This window comes from Camellia sinensis, chromosome 12 (assembly GCF_055761805.1).
Source record: "Camellia sinensis isolate YWXY chromosome 12, ASM5576180v1, whole genome shotgun sequence".
In the NCBI taxonomy this organism is placed as follows: Eukaryota; Viridiplantae; Streptophyta; class Magnoliopsida; order Ericales; family Theaceae; genus Camellia; species Camellia sinensis.
The window spans coordinates 9,124,724-9,144,270 of NC_138972.1; the positions used below are offsets into that span (position 1 = coordinate 9,124,724).

General features: G+C 34.6%; 1 protein-coding gene across 3 annotated transcripts; it reads right to left on the reverse strand.

Moving 5' to 3' along the window:
- Positions 1-5,593: 5,593 nt before the first annotated feature.
- Positions 5,594-14,205, reverse strand: LOC114260970 (putative inactive histone-lysine N-methyltransferase SUVR2). 3 transcript variants are annotated; one of them, XM_082898075.1, is made up of 12 exons: positions 14,060-14,205; positions 13,223-13,281; positions 12,061-12,298; positions 11,858-11,893; positions 11,142-11,721; positions 10,268-10,392; positions 9,292-10,116; positions 8,613-8,878; positions 7,821-7,887; positions 7,657-7,707; positions 6,635-6,731; positions 5,594-5,989 (listed from the first exon to the last, which is right to left on the reverse strand). In XM_082898075.1, the coding sequence occupies exons 3-12, from the start codon at positions 12,241-12,243 to the stop codon at positions 5,961-5,963; spliced, it is 2,259 nt and encodes a 752-aa protein (XP_082754201.1). In that variant the 5' UTR covers positions 12,244-12,298; positions 13,223-13,281; positions 14,060-14,205; the 3' UTR covers positions 5,594-5,960. The 3 variants fall into 3 exon arrangements, with proteins under 3 accessions (XP_082754201.1, XP_082754199.1, XP_082754200.1); XM_082898073.1 differs by having other exon boundaries at positions 10,268-10,479; XM_082898074.1 differs by having other exon boundaries at positions 10,268-10,479; positions 12,061-12,308.
- Positions 14,206-19,547: the final 5,342 nt, after the last annotated feature.

Here is a 19,547-nt window from a genome sequence, read left to right on the forward strand (position 1 = left end):
ACTCAACAAAGACTATGCACACATGCTACTTTGATGAGCTATGGAGGGAGTTACACTATACATGCAAGATGCAAGCAAGACATGACCAAACCAGCCTTGGACAGGGCCAAGGAAGGTCCTAGAATTCACAAAAATAGGCCTGAACCAAGCCTCAAAAATACATAGAGGGATGGTCCTTTGGAAGGCCAAAAATGCAAGTAAAGAGGAATACAAAGAGAGGGGGCTACCCCCTCTGATTTAGGACCTAAAAACCACACCTGTACCACTGAAATCCCATTGGATTTCAGTGGTAGGAAGGCCAAACCAAGGCTAGCTCGGAGGCCTCCAAATAGGCTTAAAACAAAGCCAAACAAAGCATGCAAGGGGGCTACACACCCCAAACAGCAAAATGACCTTAACCAAACTTAAAAAGCACTTAAAAATAAGACTTTTTTCAGTTATAAGAAAATCATAAAACAATATGCAAAGAGGGCTAAAGCAAGGTGCAAGAAAGTGCAAAACTAGGGGAAATGCTCACCCTTGAAGACCCTCTTTGAAACCAGCAACTTCAGGGGGGTGGAAACCAGTTTTCAGAGCTTAAGAAGACCTCCCAAGAAGCTTGATTCAATAGTGGTGGTGTATATCTATGTGTTGTAGTGTAAAAGTGCAAGGAAATCCAATTTCTAAGCACTAAACACAAATAATATAGAGAGAAATGGAGTTTTTGCTCTTCAAAAACTCAGAACCTGGTATAAGGGAGAAGCCTCTTCCTTATATAGAGGAATGAAAAGCCAAAGCTTCTTCAAGAAGCTTGCAAGGCCTTCATCCCTCCATACATGTGTATGGAGGGGAGCAAATAAAAATCCAGCTCGCTCAAAAGATCTGAAGGAAAACCAACTGAGATAGGGGGGTGCCAGCCATCAGTAATGGCCGGCAGTGCCACACTGATGCCTGGCAGGGCTTCATAAGTGGCTGGCAGGGTCAAGGCCATGGCCGGCAGTGCACCACAGGGTCCACTTTGACAGGACCTAGTCAGGGTCCAAAAAAGAGGCAGAAAGGATACAAGGTCCGGAAAACTCGAACTGGTGACGTTCTGCCGCGATAGTCGAGTGCTTGACGAGCAATCGAACTAGTTGTTGGGTGTACCTGCAAGCACAACCAAGTCTTGAGGACGGTAAAAAATGGGGTGTCTACAGCAGGTCATAGGTCCAAAACTAGGACATGAAATCTAAGGGGTTAGGGGTCAAGGTTACTTATATCATTTGGCTGGGGGGCAGGGGAGAAGAAATTGCAAGTCTGAGATGGCATTTTGACTTAAACTTCCATAAACTCTGATAACTACATTTTGGCTTCTGTCTCTTGAGTTGCCTATACCTTTTCAAGTATGATGTCGAGTGATCAATTTCATAAAATCAGTTATAGTTCTATTTTTCTATTCCTTGTGAACCTTGGCATTGTGGAAGATTAGCAATTGATCAGTTTTCTCATTATTTTTTGGTAAAAATTAATTTCAAATTTGGACCAAGATGAATGCAGATATATATATATATATATATATTTAATCTTTTGAACATGAGTTCTTGCTACTAGACGAGGAATTTGTGTTGCTTAATGACGTTCAGTTGCAAATTACAATATTTAGGCCATTAACCATGCATTCCATTAGAATTTCAATAGTAAAATTGGATCTACTGCAACTGGGAAAGCACCTTGTACCTACTCCTAGGGATCGTTTCACTGTTTGTTGATTGAAAAAGTATTAAATGCCAACAACATGATCATCTTAAGAGTTACTCCAAGCATGATCTAGATTTTGTTTGTGGAATATTAACAAGGAGCTATTGGTTTTATTGCTTTCAATCGTAAACATTGTATGAACAACTTTTCTGCTTAGAGCAATGTTCCTACGCATTTTTTCTCCCTCCTTGCTTTGCTGCCCATAATTCACATTGCTGCTGTGAATGTAGAGAATCTCAAGTTTAATCATCTGCAGAGTTTGCTTTTAAAGTAGCATTGACATTTTTAAGTAGCTTGAGTTGTTTTTGAAGTAGCAATGATATTTTGAAGTAGCTTGAGTTGCTTGACATATCTTCTCCCCCTATAACATGATAACTTTGTTCAAATTGGTATCTTGACTGTATTGTTTTTATGCATGTGCAGCATACAAAAGGACCCTTGAGACGGATTGTCAGCTCTGGACCTTCTAGTTAGTATATTGCTTAATGAGAATGTAGACTTGTTGGGCTTGTTTGGTTTTGTTTTTGTTTTCATTTTTTGGAAAAACACGGATGTTTCGTCTTTCAGTACTTCACTGCTGGACCTCTTTCATTTATGCAGTCACCTATTCATCAAGAAGTTTGAAGATAAGGACATTGACCTAGGGATTCTGGTAAGTAGGTTCGAACCTCCTGTAAATTTTCCGAGATGATCTGTCTTGTAATGATGTTATGAGTATAGGACTTTTTTTCCCCTATATGTACTAGTTAACAATTTACTAGAACATTACCTAAAGCATATAGCTGTAATTAAGCAAATGTTTCCCTCTCTTTGTTTTTCTATCCTAAGCATATTGCAATTTGATGTATGAATCAAATTTGCATGCAAAAAATAATAATAATAATAATAAATAAATAAAAAGAAATGCTTTTATGAGATTTAAGAATCGATTGCAGTATTTTTGTCGAGCAATGGCATTTCTTCGAAGGGTTGTTTTGAGGTTATGGCACCAAATGTTAAGCCCCATCAACATGGAAACCTATCAATATTATTAATCAATTGTTTTTTTTCCCTTTTTTTGTCAAAAAAATAATAAATAAATAAATGTGATTGCATGCCCATGGGGAAGCTTTTGCTCAGTTGTCGACAGGGAAATCTCAGTTAAAACAATTGTGTCGGTAAGAGGTGGAATGGTTCTGAGCATTGGCCATTTCGTCTCAAACTGGCTAATGTGTTTCTAGTTTTTATCTTGTAACTCCTGTCCAGATTATTTAGAGTAACGTATAACAAGGCATTGTGGTTTCACTAATAGATAGCTTTTGCTGGAAAATTGAGTATCTTATCTTATCTGTTTCACTAATTGATTTGTGTGTCTCTCTCTTTGCAGCTAGCAGAAGCAACAAAAGCACAATTTTCATGTGATTACAGTGATCACCTTGCTCTTGTTCGGGCTTATGAGGGCTGGAAAGAAGCTGAAAGAGACATAGCTGGATATGAATATTGCTAGAAGAATTTTCTTTCTGCTCAATCAATGAAAGCTATTGATGCTCCGCGAAGGGAGTTCTACTCTTCACTTAAGGAATATGTTTTAAATTTTAATGCTAGATGGATGTGAATTGGATGATTATATAGATTACAAGCGGATTTTTAATTGAAGGAATATGTAATTTGAAATTATAGGTTCAGAATTTAATGATTTATATATTTTGTTGAATGTACATGATTCAGGTGAATTGTTGGTTTGATTGATTATTGTAAATTACAGATTGTATTGAATGAATTGGATAGATTATTATGAATTGTAGGTTTATTTTGTTGTATGTTGGCGCAAAAATTCCTTTTGGTGACCAAACTTTTTGGTCGTGGAATGTGATAATTGGCGACTAAACTAAGAGGTCATAGAATGTCACAATTGGCGACCAAACTTTTTGATTGTGAAATGTGATAATTGGCGACCAAACTTTTTGGTCGTAGAATGTGAAAATTGGCGACTAACATGTTTGGTCGGGAATTTGTCACTTTTCGCGACTAAATGGATTAATTGCAGTAATAATATATTTAGCCACCAAAAATTTAGTCGGCAAATCTAACTTTTTCCCGACTAACAAAAGTTTTGGTCGCTAATTACTTTTGCCGACCCTCAATTGGCGACCAAAGTAGTGACCAAAAAAATTGGTCGTGAATAGCTTTTGCCAACTAAAAATGAACTTTTGCCGACTAAATTTTTAGTCGGCAAAAATACAATTTCCAGTAGTGAGACTTAAAGACTTGGTTTGGTTTATATGATGCTGTAAACATTCCTACACAACCTGTATAGACATAGAGGGCTTTCTGCCTGTTGATAAAAGTAGAAACCGAAATTATGTAAAATATGTAAACTGCCAACAATGAAATAGATATTGATTGTATTTGCTAATCTCTTTAGCAAAAATGCTTCTCAAAGCCTCTCTTCTTTTTCTTCTTCTGGTCAAATAATGGCTCTGCGAACTTTTGTGTCTAGGCAAATCTGTCAGTCTTTGTATTGTGATCAACTGGTTGTGATTATGGTGAGATGATCTAATGGCCGAAAAGGAATGGTAATTGTGATAATAAAAAAAAAAAAAAAACTTTTACATTATTGGAGTAACAGCGCCAAAAAAATGGGCAAAATGACACTCGTACGCTGAAAAATGGCTTTGGTTTTGCCAATTTGTTTATATCTAGATAAATATTTTAGCATTTTGAAAAGAAAATTGACTTTTTGGAAGACAAGAAAATTGACTTGAATCTTGCAACGAACCGACTTAGAGCATCTCCAATGCACTAGGCATATGATACTTGTTAGTTAAAATGCCTAGTGTGATTCACTTTTTTCAATTCCAATGCACTAGGCATATGATTAGGCATTTTGACTCAACTCATATTCACTAGCTACATGTAGTTAGCCTTCAACGCTAAGCAAAATATATTTAATCATTACGATCATTTCCCTCCATCTTTGTTATTGACGTGACATTCTATAAAATTAATAGTATTTAGATAAATAGCTAAAATAAATAGCATGATTGGAGTAAAAACATAAAACAGTTGATAAGTAAAATAAAATATATACTTTATAGTAATATTTAGATAGGTAAAATGCCTACTACTCTTAGGGAGGTAGTGTTATTCAAATATTTACTTTCACATGTTATCATTGTATATTTTGAAGTTTAATAATAATAATAATAATAATAAGAGAAATAATCTGATTTTTTTTGCACCTAGTGTTTGACAATAATATCCTTTGAAAGTCAATATTTGAGTCTAATATATTTCTACCTTAAGTTTACAGTGAGATTTATGACTTTTAAATTAAAGAATTTGGTCACTGATTTGAAATAGCTCAATTTTAAATATGATAATTTAGACATGAAATTCCTAGATAAAAACATCAATGAAATGAATACTATATTCGAATTTAAAATTGGAGAGAACATAAAAAAAAGTAGAAGAAAACTACTTTTTTTCCCTTCCCCCTTGCCTTGTCTTGTATTCCAATAACCACTAAAATCAGACTCAATCAAGGGGGAGTGCTTAAAAAAGCAACAAGTTAGGAAGACCAAGCCTAGAAAAATTTAGAATTTAAGCAACTCTTATGTCGCCTGAAAAACATGAAAGACCGACACCATGCACAAGACACCTGCTAAAAAAAGTCCAAGTTAGACAACTCCATTTCTAGAGACAGTTCTGTGGTTCAAACCCCCGCAAACCACTAGAGACACTAACGATAAGCCTTGCCATTGAGCAAACCACCCTTTCAAGCACCATCACTCATAAATGATAAAAGCCAAATAAGGTAAGCCTAAAGCCAGGGAACCAACATTGCCAACCATTGTTTTCAGCAAATTACTCTGCTACATATAATACACAATATCAATGGGGAAAACAAGCTTTTATAAGAAATGTCAAATTAAATACCAACTTTTTATCCAGTCTTTGCTTAGTGTAGGTAGCCTGAATCTGGGAAACGGACACAGCCAACCCTTATTCTCCAGCAAATTACTTTATGCTACGAATACAACATAATAGGCATGCGACACACAAGCTTATAAGTATCTGTCAAGTTAAAGCTGTGCCACCATTAAAAATAGCATCCCGAAAACTAACAACTCCTCAAGGCTTTCATAATAACCCCAAAATCCAGTCAATTGAGAGGTTATAACCTCTGGGAGCAAAGTCTCATTAACCAAATTTACTTCAACAAGGGAAGGAAAATAGTGAATGGCTTCCTGAACCCCACATGTTCATCTTCTACTCGCTGCAGATCTAGATCCTGTGCCAGATAACAATCACAGTTAGCAGCAGCTGAAACATGAAGATAATCTTATACCAGATGTGGCTGCAAAAATTGACCAAAACTCAAATAATATATTGCTCTTATGTATATCCTGCCTTAATTCCAATAGTTTAAATTAAGTGAATCACACAAGAAAGCCTAGGTGCAGATGGGATAGCCAATTAAGACAACTATAACATATGAAAACAAAGGCCAATGAGGACAATGATGAGACAACAATGGATAGGGAAATAAATACATGAAACAGGACAAGGGGAGAATCAAAATCTCATACTTCAATGTGCTATCCAAAACAGACAGTACCTCCTATTCAATCCCAGATTAGACCATGGAATTCAACTATGTACGCATGCCAGTATGGAAAGATAAAGTAGAACACAGGCACGTCAAGAAGTGCAACATTACGTTACGTACATACATATAGAAGATAAAAGCAGTGCAAGGACTAAAGTCAGAGGATCATTTTTTTAAGGACCAAAGTGGACTAGATTATGCTCACAAGCTTGCCCAAGCAAGCTACTATAAAGATATTTTATCATTCAAATGAGAAAACAAGGCCAAATTAGTCATGCCAAAAAAAAGAAAACACAACTTCATGCATTACAACAGGTAAGCACTTACTGCTTGAGCGTTTGATGTTTCGGCAGAACTTGCTGCCACACCGGCACTTAAATGCCTTGACTGGATGATCATGATCATCGAAATCGATACCATAATCCTGCAGACACATCACATTTATCAGCTTCACAAAGAAAACAAAAACAAATCCCCAACAACTCTTTTTTATGCATCAACCAAGCTTAAATAATAAGCATCGATAATTTGTCAATTGAGTTCCAAGCAAAGTAAACAAGTATACAAGCACACAATTGGTTTTGAAATTTTTTTTTGAGGGAAAACTGCATGTATGCGCTTGTAGCACGATGTATAAACTCATTAGCAGACATTCCAAGTGGACTAGATTTGTACTGTGCAATACAGGCAACATTAACAGGTCATTTTTTGTGCAACCATTAATTAAACCTCACAATCAGATAAGAGTCATATACAATTCATAAACGGCATGCCAGAACATGTCAAAATGTTTGTGCCATCTGCCAACCTCTTTCTTATATGACATATACAGTAAACCTTAGGCTATGTTTCACAGCTTCAGAAGATTTTACGTAACTTCGTCAGTCAAGTAAATGGCAATACAAATCCACCAGAACACATTCAGGGTCTTCAGGGAAATGATTCTTTTGGATACCTCAAGCATATTTTAGAGTCTTTGGAGATGAAGTCATGAGTGCCTGATAGGTTCAACAAGGTACTGATGGGGATACCTCCATAATTGTGATCATCCGCATTGATGACAACTTCCAAATTCACAGCACATTCAGCTTTTCAAAACAATTTGATAAACAAAGCCTAACCTCATGAAAATATGTTCGCTTACTTTAAATAAAAAATGCCCTTCTATAACTACAACTGCAATTGCTGAATTCAACTACACCATAGATTTCTAACTACCCATTTTAAGCACACCGATATGGCGGTGCACACCTTCTAGTATGTATATATATATATATGTTAAGTGAAAGTGCACAGCCACACTGTCACATGAATAACTTCAAAACATAATCTAATGAAAACTAACTTACCCACGTAAGTTCCTCCAATGCTTGCACCTTTCTGCTTGTGAAGAAGGCAAGCTGCACAAAGGGAAGACACAAACTATATTACATTCCAGACTTAAATGATTAGGTCAGCACCACAAGTAATGGCCAGAGGCAGAAGGATGTGCAGAAGTATCTGAGATCCATACATGATAATAATGATGGTCAGGAGTCTCCACCTCCACAGGTATCTCAACCAAGTTTGAATCGAAACATCTAGAGGAATAAGAAATAAATTTATTAAATATTAAAACCCAAATGAAGATTTAACTTCAGAAAACACCAAAAGAAGTAGAAGAAGATAAGCAGAGAGAGATGACAGAGATGTAAACTAAAATGTAAATGCAAAAAATGCTAGGATGCAATCTAAATGCAAGTGCCACAGAGAGAGAGAAAGAGAGAGAGAGAGAGAGAGAGAGAGAGAGAGAACAAAAATACAGTTCGAAGAAAATCTAGAAATCTAGATATTACACGTCATGAAATGGTATGTTTCAACACCAGATATAAATTGAACATCCAAAGGCTCAAGGCTTAATTGAGGCATCACATGAAAAAGCCAGATTTGTTAAGGACTCAATCTGTTGCCACCCATAATTATTTTTTTGGTCCTCTCTATATCTTACCTTGGACTATCTCTTTTTCTTTTTCCTTTTCCTTTTCCTTTGTTTGAATTTTTCTTTATTGTTAGTACTGAGAGCGATTCCCTTTCTTCTATTGTAAAGTGAAGTTAAAAATTACAAGTCATGAAACATAATCTAAATACCTTGTATCAATAAAGATCCTGGTAGCGTCTTTATTATACATATACACATCAGTTATGATAATTTCAGAGTAAAACCAAAATGTTAATGACTCAGGAACAACCAACAGGGATCAGAACACGGTAATAATTAAGAGGAAGCCACAAGGGCATATGCGCTTCTGTGTTTTGTTGAACTTACCTATGATTAATAAACCTTGCAACATTTCCATAATGTGTTGCATCTAAACAAAGAGCCTCTTCATCCTTTAAGACTCCTTCTGAACCCCAATCAGCATCAAGCAGCACAGGATATGCATGCTCCTCACTGCTGGGGCTTTTCGAGACTCGCTCAAAGAGCTCTGCATTGGTTAATATTTCCCCAACATATTCACATACAAATGCACCTTTTGGGAGGTCCTCTAGGGTACGAAGACCCCATCCTTTTCCTCCAGGAGTCATAAACACCTGAAACATGGGGATAGGGGGAGCAAAACAGAGCAAACTAGTCATAGAATTACATGTAAACTAACATGAAGATCCTATTGAAAGCAAGTTTATTTACAGAATATGTAAACATTGCTGAGCCTCACTTTTAAAGAGACCCTTTTCTAAAGAACTTCATAAAAAAATGAAATCTTGGATTTTTTGCTTCAAGAGCTTGCCTTGGAAGAGTCACATAGTGTGCATTTATAGCCTGTTTTACTATTTTAGAAATTTGATTTATGCTTTACCGATATCACAGTTCAAGTGTTAAAAATTGGTAAGGTTTACTACTCTTTTTCAAAATTCAAAGTTCCCAAAAAACTCCAATTTAAAATAATAATAATAATAATAATTAATAAATACATAAACCTGAGATTTTTGGCTCAAATTCTCACCTGCAAATTGCAACTTATACCACGCTGTACCACCCGATTACCACACTGCTTACTGCAGCCACATTTCCACCAACACTCTTTTATGAACTTCCTCACTAAGTGACCTTTGCATGGTTCTATAATATCATCATTTTTTGATCTTTCCAGTGGGCACTCCTTACAATAAAAGTGGCAGTGCTTTTGGGGATCGCGATTCATCGAAATACACTCTTCTAAAAATTCATCTTTAACCAGGCCTTCTAAGGTGTATGCAAAATCACCACCAGTTTCATTTGCACAAGCACAAGGTGTTGACGATAATAAACAATCGCCAAGACAAATCGAACAACAATTCTCCCCAATCCGAGCCAAAGAGAAATTGACATAAGCATTCTGAAAAACTGCATTTTTGGGTATATAGTGAAAGGATGGTGGACACTCATTGTTGACTTCATTTACCAATGAAATCACAACTCTTTCTTGTCCTTTGGCTATGTCATTAGCATCATGAAGAGACTTTATATCATCAGGCTGCTGAACCAACAGACTATGAGGATTTGCATGCTCAAGACTATTCTGTTCCTTTTCCTCATCAATTTCACCGATGTTCTCAATAGTATTCTTATCAGTTTGTGTGCAGTCATCTGTCCCATTGGACGATGATGGAAGTCTTGGAATTTGAGACTCTGCTACTTCAACAGCACATGGGGTAATGACTGATCCATTAGAAGCACCAAATGGCTTTACTCTAGCACCCAAAGCATCCAGTGCATTAGATTGTTTCAATAAATCAACAGCTGGCATAATTGTTTCCTGTGATTTATTGGCAGAGTCGGTTCCCAGTTCCTGAAAATACTCAAGCATATCTTTCATTAGTTTAATCACATAAAAACTTGGGTCTAGGACTTCATATGATCTAAGACTAAGACATTTATCGTTCACCATTTTGAAATCAGATTTTTCCAAGAGTAAAATTACAGGTCAAAGAAATTTTTACCTCTCCATAGTGTGAGGAAGCAATATCTAAGTTAGAAGGAGACCCATCCACATTGTTTGCAAGCTTGCAATCAGTTCTCCTTTCATTTGATGAAGCTAGAACACCATCATTTCTAGCTTCCCCATCTACAGATTGGGATACAACATGTTCAGGACCATCAGATGCTCCAATTGAGCCATTTGCACTTGAAGAATTTTCTATTCTTAATGGCTCTGTAAAATTTGAAGAAACAAAGCTGACCATCATTAGTTGAAAGATACTAGTCGTCTATGTGTATGTTAATCACCGAGAGAGAGAGAGAGAGAGAGAAGAAAAATCTACTGATCATATAAATTGTTATATCCAATAACCGAACAACATTGATATAACTGACCTTCAATGATATGAACACACTAACAACATTATCAATAAATTCATCAACATATCACCATCAAACAATATAAATTTTAATAAATTATCTATGTTAGCAACGTATCAAAATATGTTGGGACAAGGTTCTGTTGGGATAGATATGTCTTCAAAAATGAAAGATTTCACACAAATATTTGATAACTTCAAGTAAGACTCATTCCTACTATTTTAAAATAATCAACCATAGAAGTCACTAAATAGAAAGCTTTTATAGATCACATAAACCAACAAAGGCCAACAACTTTTAAGTGACAAAGCCCAGAGACAAGTCCACTGAATAAGCTTGAAAGGGTACAGACCAGCTATAAGATCCATGGTATAACTTTATGCATTATTCAAATAACACAATTTTTAACTAGTCCTCCAGCAGAGATACTGTGAAAGTTATCATTTTGCTATAAGATGCCAGTCATCAATAAGCACTTAAAATTATCACAGGTCAACCACAGGAAATAAGATGTACCTCCATGAATCACTGCACTAGGAACCTCTGACTGCAGTATGTCATCAGTGAATGGCTCATCTTTAGGCTTGATCAAAGCACGAGAATCATGTACGTGCGGCTTGGGTGAAAGGACAATGCCAGTGTCACCCATTGGTTCTTTCAAGCGCACTGCATGAGGCGACCTCACAGAAATTCCTGGAGCAATTTGAGGTAAGAGAGGTTCCTTTCCTTTTCCCGTGAGACGTACTGGAGGAGGGACCAAATCAGATTCAGTTCTTGTAGCAAATGGCTCAGTTCTGTCAGCAGCACCTGGCTGAGATGGCTCAAAACTATCCTGTATTGACACGGGCTTAGGCAAGACAGGTTGCTTTCCTTTGTTTCTAACAAGTGGCTGTGGTGACTGTGTCATATCCTGTGACTGTTGTTCGGGACAAGTCTCAGGCAGATCAGCCTCCTCCACTTTGGGTGGCCCTCTTGATGAAGTTTCACCCAATCCAAAAGAAGGTGAAACATGATCATTCTGGTTCCTTAAGCGCAACCTTTTTAGGGGACGTTCGGGCTCCTCATGCATCTGAGCTTCTTCATCCATTTCCTCTTTCTAGTCTCAGACAAAAAAAGAAAAAAGGGGAGGGAAAAAAAGAGTCAATAATTAAAACCAGTAAGTGAATATATCATATGAGGAAGTGAGATAACAGCATCTTGAATCAGTACAAATATGATGATAGGCCACATACATCAGTGATTTCATGTTTCTTCTTTTGCTCTGACGCCTGAAAGATGAATTAAATGAAATTGGTTCAAAAATTTTAAAATAAACAGATGGAATAAACTAATAAAAATAAAGGAGCCAAACAGTCTGACTAACAAAAAAAGAAGGCTGTCAGGTAAGATAAAACACGCACATGAGAGAGAGAGAGAGAGAGAGAGAGAGACGCACCTGTGTCTCCTCTTGGTCAAATATAGCATCTGCGAGGGCTCTGTAATTTTCTTCTTCAATAAGTTCCCAGTTTTTGTCATACAATTTTAAAAGATTTTTCAAGACTGGTTTCACTTTTTCTTCAATGATGCCAATACTCCTCATAGCACGAAATGCTCTTGCAACTCTTGGATTTGGTGCCATTGCTTCTCTCCAAGTCAATATTTTATAAAACAGAATTCCAAATATTCCAATGCACCTACATTTCCCTAGATTTTGTGAGAAAGGTAATAATGGGAGAAAACTACATAAGATGCTTTGAGACAAAAAAAAACAAAACAAAACAAAAACAGATTTCCTAGGACAGAAACATCAAAAAATAAATAAATAAATAAAAATGCATCACATAATGCCATCAAAATTAAAATGCATTACAAACCATGCAAAAAATATCATACTTAATCCAAATATGAAAGATAGATGAGCAAATTTTAATTGCAGTAATGACTTTGTCAAGGTACTACACGTCTTGAAGGAAGGAGAAAGAAAATAAAGCAAATATTTCTGTCAATTGCCATTAGAAGTTGAAGATAAATTACATTGACCTCTCTTGACGTTTATGGTAATTCTAGAAACCTCACCTACCATTTTGTAAATGACACTGACCTCCCATCTAGTTCAATTTTCTATTCATGATTCTCCCTTTCGCAAGTTGATTGTAAATGGATTGCTTACGTTGCCCTTATTTTATATATACAGACATGAACACGATTGAAATCCATGCATAATAGCCAAAAATACCGTCATTTTTTGTGTTAAAAACAAAAATGCCCTCATTTTTCTGTATGGAAGAAAAAATACCCCATCGCCATCTTCACTAAGTCCACTCCCTGGCAGCCCTCTCTCTGAAGTACCCATTTTTAGCACTTCCACTTTGGCATGTATAGACCTTTACAGATCATCTAAACTACCAAAATGCAAGTTACAACATTTGTGTTAACCAAACAAAATTTAGTCCCCTTTTCTTTAATAAAAACATGGATGAACAATATAATTACCAATTATTAATTACAAAATATTGCAAATAGAACCCCACCCAACATCCCCCATGCATGAAATTTACTCCCAACCTCAAGCTCCAATAAATAAGCTATAAAACTTTAAAATATATATATATATATACCTGAGTTGCCAATGAACCACCAAGAGAAGCACTCAGAGAATAATTCAAGCCATCAAAACCTGACAAAACAAGAAAACCATGATGCGGAAAGGCTTCAAATATCCAGATAAAACGATTACTGCTATCTACAGATTTTCCAATTACTACAAAACTTAAAAACCAATCTCTGTAGCGAGACTAACAATAAACTGGGATTATTAAAGTTACCAACTAAATTTTTCTCAAAGTGATAACACAATTGACTGTTTTGACTGTTTCTTTCTTTTCTTCTCTCTTTTTTTTTTTTAAAAAAAAATAAAATTTATTGTTTGGTTATTTTTTTCCCCTAATGTACAAACCAATAAGTTTCAATTACAGAGCAGAAATCATGATCGCTATATGATGGCCGCAAGACTGGCTCAATAATTTATTAGTAACCCAAAATAAAGAAATCTTTAGGTTCCATGATAAATAGAGCTTAAATAAACACAATGCTCCACTAAAATTTATAAATTAAAAATAAAATAATCTTATTTTTCTTAAGGCTAATCTTATTTACCATGCAAAGAGAAAACAAAACTGTAAATGTGAGGAACATTTAAGTTTCCCCCAAATATAGCTAAACAATAGCAATGTATTTGGCGATTCAAAGCCCAAACAAACCCTAGAAGAAAGAAAGAACCAAATGGTAGTGATTGAAATACATTTCGCAGTTTAAAACCCATAAATTATTATAAAAATAACACAAACTGATTTCTTTTTTCATTCAAACTAATAATCGGGATAACAAAAAGGAAGAAGAAAATCTGAAAATTGAAGAAATGTAGAGACTGAGACGCAATCGAAGAAGAAACTTACCAGTTTTTTCGGAGCGATTTGAAACGGAGTGAACTGAGAGTGTGCGAGAGTGAGAGCGATAGGGCACAGAGACAGAAGAAGAAGGAGAAGAAGAAAGGGGGGAAATATTTTACACTGGGGGTGTTTGGGAAGAAAAAAAATAGCATAGTTTAGGCTAAAAATCACAAAAAAAGATAAAATAGGTTAAAATAGTTAATAAGACAAAATATCACATTAAATTCATAATTATTTCACTTTTTCTCTCACAAACATCACATCTAATCACAAAAAAATTCAATCATCTTCCCAAACACAAAAATTTTAGCCTACTAAAATAGTCAAAAACTAAAATAGTCTACTAAAATAGCCACTTCCCAAACGAGGCCACTATGTTTGGATGGAGTGATTTGGAGAGAAAAGGAAAAGAAATTAGAGTAATTTGTATTTCTCTCATTTGTTTGGTTAATTTAAGTAAAAAGAACTGAGAAGAAATAGAGAGAAATGGAGAGAAACTCATTTCTTTTATAAGTCTTAGTTTTAATCTTTTTAAAAGTGAAGAGATTGGAAGAGAAAAGAAACTACTATTTTCATAATATCAATTTTTTTCCTACAAAAATAAAAGAAATAAAATGATTGAAAATATAAAAAGACTATTTTGATAATATAACATAAAATAATTTCTTTTCTTTTCTCTTAATAAAATCTAACCAAACAAAAATAAGATAAATTACAATCATTTATTTTCTTTTATTTATTCTTTATCCAAACAAAAAGGAAAGAAATCACAATTTTTTTTTCTTTTTTTTGTATTTAAGTAATTATTTCTTGTCTTTCCTCTCTTAAATTTCCAAACATAATGTTAGAGAGAGAGAAGTGGGTTCAATTTAAAGAGAGAGAGAGAGATAGAGAGGAGGGGCCCGGAGCTCTCTTTGGACGCGTCATCAATCTGGTTAGGAAATATTTCAAGTACAAAATCTTAAAACTGTGATGAAGTAACTCGTTTTTTATTACAAAATCTTAAAACTATGACGAAGTAACTCGTTTTTTATTTTATTAATTTTAATTTTAATTTTTTTTTGTCAAATCAAATTGATATAAAATAATATTTAAATTATTAAATTTAATATAAATATATATTGGGTTTGAATTATCTTTATTTTGTCATTTAATTTTAGAGAGCAATTGAAATTAGTAACTTCATTTTACGATCAACCTTGATAGTTTAATTCAAAATATTTAATTTTTAGATTTTGTTAAGTATAATATTTATACACAAATGTAACATAATTGAACATCAATAATTCTATGTTTTAAAAATTCAATGGCAAAATAAACTATACCAACTTCTTTATAATTTACATTTTACTTTACTTATCGCCTCGGCCTCACACAAAATGGATCATGGGCACAATGCGTGTGATAAAGAGGTAGGTGTGGGAAGAAAAGTTTATGTTGTGTATTTAGAAGTATTTAAGATTATAATCGAGGCGAGTCAAATCGAATTTTGAGACGTTCAAGTTTAATTTGTTAAGAATTAGTTAAGGTTGAGCTCAAATTAATTTAAAATATCAAGATATAACTCAGTTTATTAAATATCTGAAAAACCCAAGTTGCACTTTAACCAACTTTTACATAAACAACTCAAATTTTAGCTTAAAATAAAATTACAAATTTAACTTAAATTCACTTGCATTTTTACAGAAAAACATATAAGTTTATTAACAAAATATATAAGAATACTCACCTTAATATTAAACTTTATCAATCAAATGTCTAGATTTAACTCAATCATTAAACATAAATATATTAATACACTTTGAGTTCTCTTTGACTATTGCTGAAATAGGCATCTCATTATATAGCTTCACGGCATTCAAATAACAATTCACATATCAACAATGATTCATCCCACTAAAAACACTACCACTAATAGCACTAATGCATTAAAAAAGTAAAAAAAAAAAAAAATACAACTCCAAGACTAAAACATCACATCATTAATGACGGGACCCACTGCCACCTAATTAGTGGGAGCACTAATTAGTGCTCCCAAACATTTTTCTTCACATATTTCTCTTAAGTATACTCTGATATACCAACCACAACTGAAGCAACTAAACCAATTGCTTTGTCAATCTAAGAAACAAAAAAATGGAAATAATATCGATTTACTTTTAGTAGCTTTAAAAAAAAAAAAAAAACACTTTCACATAACAATTCACATATTTCTCTAGCTTGGTATGACATGATCAGTATAGTCCATCATCTGTAGCCTTGACCCTGAGACTGCAATCAACCTAAGAAATCAACAAAATGCATGTGAAAATTTGCAAAAGTTTTCATATGAATCGGGTCAAAAGTCTTACTATTTATTTATATGATCAATCACTTCATCAATGACTTGAGTAAATAACAACTTGTTTCATCTCGAAAACATCCAATTGTTTGCTCAATATCATCGTTGTCTCTTATTGGGTAAGTCCATCGGGTTTTATTACAAAACCAGATGTTTGATAACAGCGTAGTGTTTATGGTTGGTTCATTATCGCAGATACGATGAAGGAACAAAACTCGAGCCTCTTAGATAACATACTACTGTTGGAAAAATAATGGTTTTTTGGTAACTTTAATGCAATATTAAAGTGGTTGCCAATCCTCAATTGAGGTGGAGTAAAGTAGGTTTAAAGTTTTTGTAGTGAGATCTTTACATCACAAAAAGAATGACCAAAAACCATTAAGGTTTGAATGAGAAATTGACTTAAGTTGGCCTCATGAAAGAGGTGTTGAGAAATCCCACGTTGATTGTAGAGGAGAGCATTGATGAGTATTTAAATCCCATTTTTTGCCTTAGGGTGTGAGTTTTTTGGAGCATCCAAATTTTTCGAAGGAAGGGAGTTATGGATACTTCAAGGATGGACTTAGGCCAAAACTATGGTCCAAATTGGTTATGGAAAAATTGCCACACGTGCATTGTAATTTGACTTTTCGTGCTTCTTTCGGATACAATAGCCCTACAGTTCAGACTCCCGTGGTTCTAAATCTGATTCCACAAGTGCAATGTGAAATAGATAAACACAAATGAGTCCAAATCCGGCAATTCTTTTGGAAAATCGATTTTGAATCAAAATGTCAAAAATAGACTACTTTGCCAGATACAGAGTCGCCACCTAAATATTTTTGAAAAATTTAGGAAACATATGACTCTGTTAAAGGCCACGTGTCAGTCATCGCTAAGATTGTCTCAGCTCGAGAACTTAGGTACAAGAGGGGAAGGTCATGAATTGAGCACCCCACACGCCCGATCAAAGATCGGCCTCTACTAATCATGACGTGATTCTTATTTACATTAAATGCTCTTGTTCCGGTTATTAGGCTATTGTTACTATGTGATAAGCACACAAGTATAGACTAATTTGCAAAAATTGAAACACTTTGATTCATGTTTGTTTGAAAATTGTTTGAATATGCATCACTTGAAAAAGTGATCTCATATATACATTACTCAAATTATTCCGATTCAAACAATTAGCTTTTATCCACAAGCATTCAAGCAAGTATATCAATTAAGCACTTAGCCTTATGGCAAGCACGCTAGACATGGCAACAATCACACGCATACGATATGCTAAAGCATAGAAGTGCTCACCTCGTACTTCAAGGCAAGCCAAAAGAAACAAAAGGATTAGAAACATGCAAGTCCCTAACTAATGCAACATGACTAATGCAACACATGCAATTAATGGGCTCGACTATTAATATACCATGTGAATCACTTTGATAGCATGCGGTTGTAACACGTATTCAACGGAGTAATAAACGACAATGCTTTGTTAGAATGATGAACCGAGCCTTGATGCATGCAAGACAAATGGATGCAAACGTGGGAAATGCTAAAAGAAACATGATATTCTAAACTACCCATTATAAGCAAGTAAATAAAAGGGAGAAAGACGTGGGGTTGGAAGACATACACATTATTACAATTTGGCCTTCGCACAAGAGGATCCGAATAAATGCCCTAGCTAAGATATTTACTAATTATTACAAACCAAATGAATAAATTAGCTAAGCTACTTAACTAATTATTATAACAACGAATTAACTAACTACTTTAGCTAATTAAATAAGTACAACACAAAATTAACTAGATATTCTATTTAGTTTAATACAAAAACTAACTAGTTAATTACAATGCACAATTAATTAGCTAATTAATTAACTATTATGAGTCCCGAGGAATAAGGGTTGACCCATGCGTGCACGCAGATTTCCATCGGAAAAAGTCCTCTGTTTTGTTGCCAGAATGCCTCTGTTGCACAGTTAGAAAATTGCACTCTTTTTCCACCTCAACCTCTGTTCTGCTCTACTCTGCTGGAAAAAGGACACTGCCTAGCTGGAAAAAGTGGCCGGCAACCCAAAAGTAGTGGCCGACTAGCCACTAATAGTGACTTGTCGCCCAGTAAAAGTGGCCTACCGGCCACTAATGTTGGTTCTTTCCTGCAGTAACAAAGAACAAACAGAGCACAAACCAAAGTATTCTCAGGGGATGTTTGTCTACCCTGTCTCTCCTTATTAGCAAACAGGTCAAAGGAGAGGTAGACTTGATTCACAAGCCACCAATCGACGCATTTTCATTGCGTGATGACTTATGAACCGAGGGATACAATTTCAATAAATGGTAAGAAAAGATCAGCAAAACCTTCTCTCTATCATAGATTGATCAAGGGAAGTGGTTGACCTTAGAAACTTGGACAATTTCATCACTAACAAGTATGAAATGACTCAAGTCTCAATGTATTTAATTAACGTCCGATTGAACACTAAATTATTTTATGATCTTGTTCCGTTTTAACCCAAATTTTATTACTCCATTTTAATTACCTTCCATTCATTAGTCAATTGAGTCCAATAATGAGCTTTAAGTCTACTAATGGAGAGAAGTACCAAACCAAATGTTGTTTTGGGCATGAGAGGGAGATCATGTCGTTGGTAATGAACCCCTAAAGGGATTAAACCATTAAGCACAATATCACCCTTTCAAGCTTAAACAACACTCCTTTTGGAGCGACTCTCAAAACAAAGAGAAAAAGCCAAGAAAGGAGAGAGGTTGCAGAGATTCTTAGAGGTGAACACAAGTATGGAAAGTAAGAAATAAAGGCCTCGTTTGTTTTTAGAGGTAGAATGATGGGGATTGATAGTGAGGGGATTAAGTAAAATTGTATTTGTTTTGATGATAGTTGTTAGTGTAGGGATTGTTAAATTATTTTTATATAAAATAAATATAAAATAATAAACAAATAAAAAAAATACAAAAACATTAAACATTAATGTTTAAAAAAAATGCCCAACATGTAAATTTTAAAAAAAATAAAAATAAAAATAAAAAATAAAAAAAGATTTCCAGAAAAAAATAAAACAAATAAAATAATGATTTTAATTAACAAAAAATACAAAAAATTAAACATTAATGTTCAAAAAAAATGTCCGACACGTAAAAAATAAAATAATA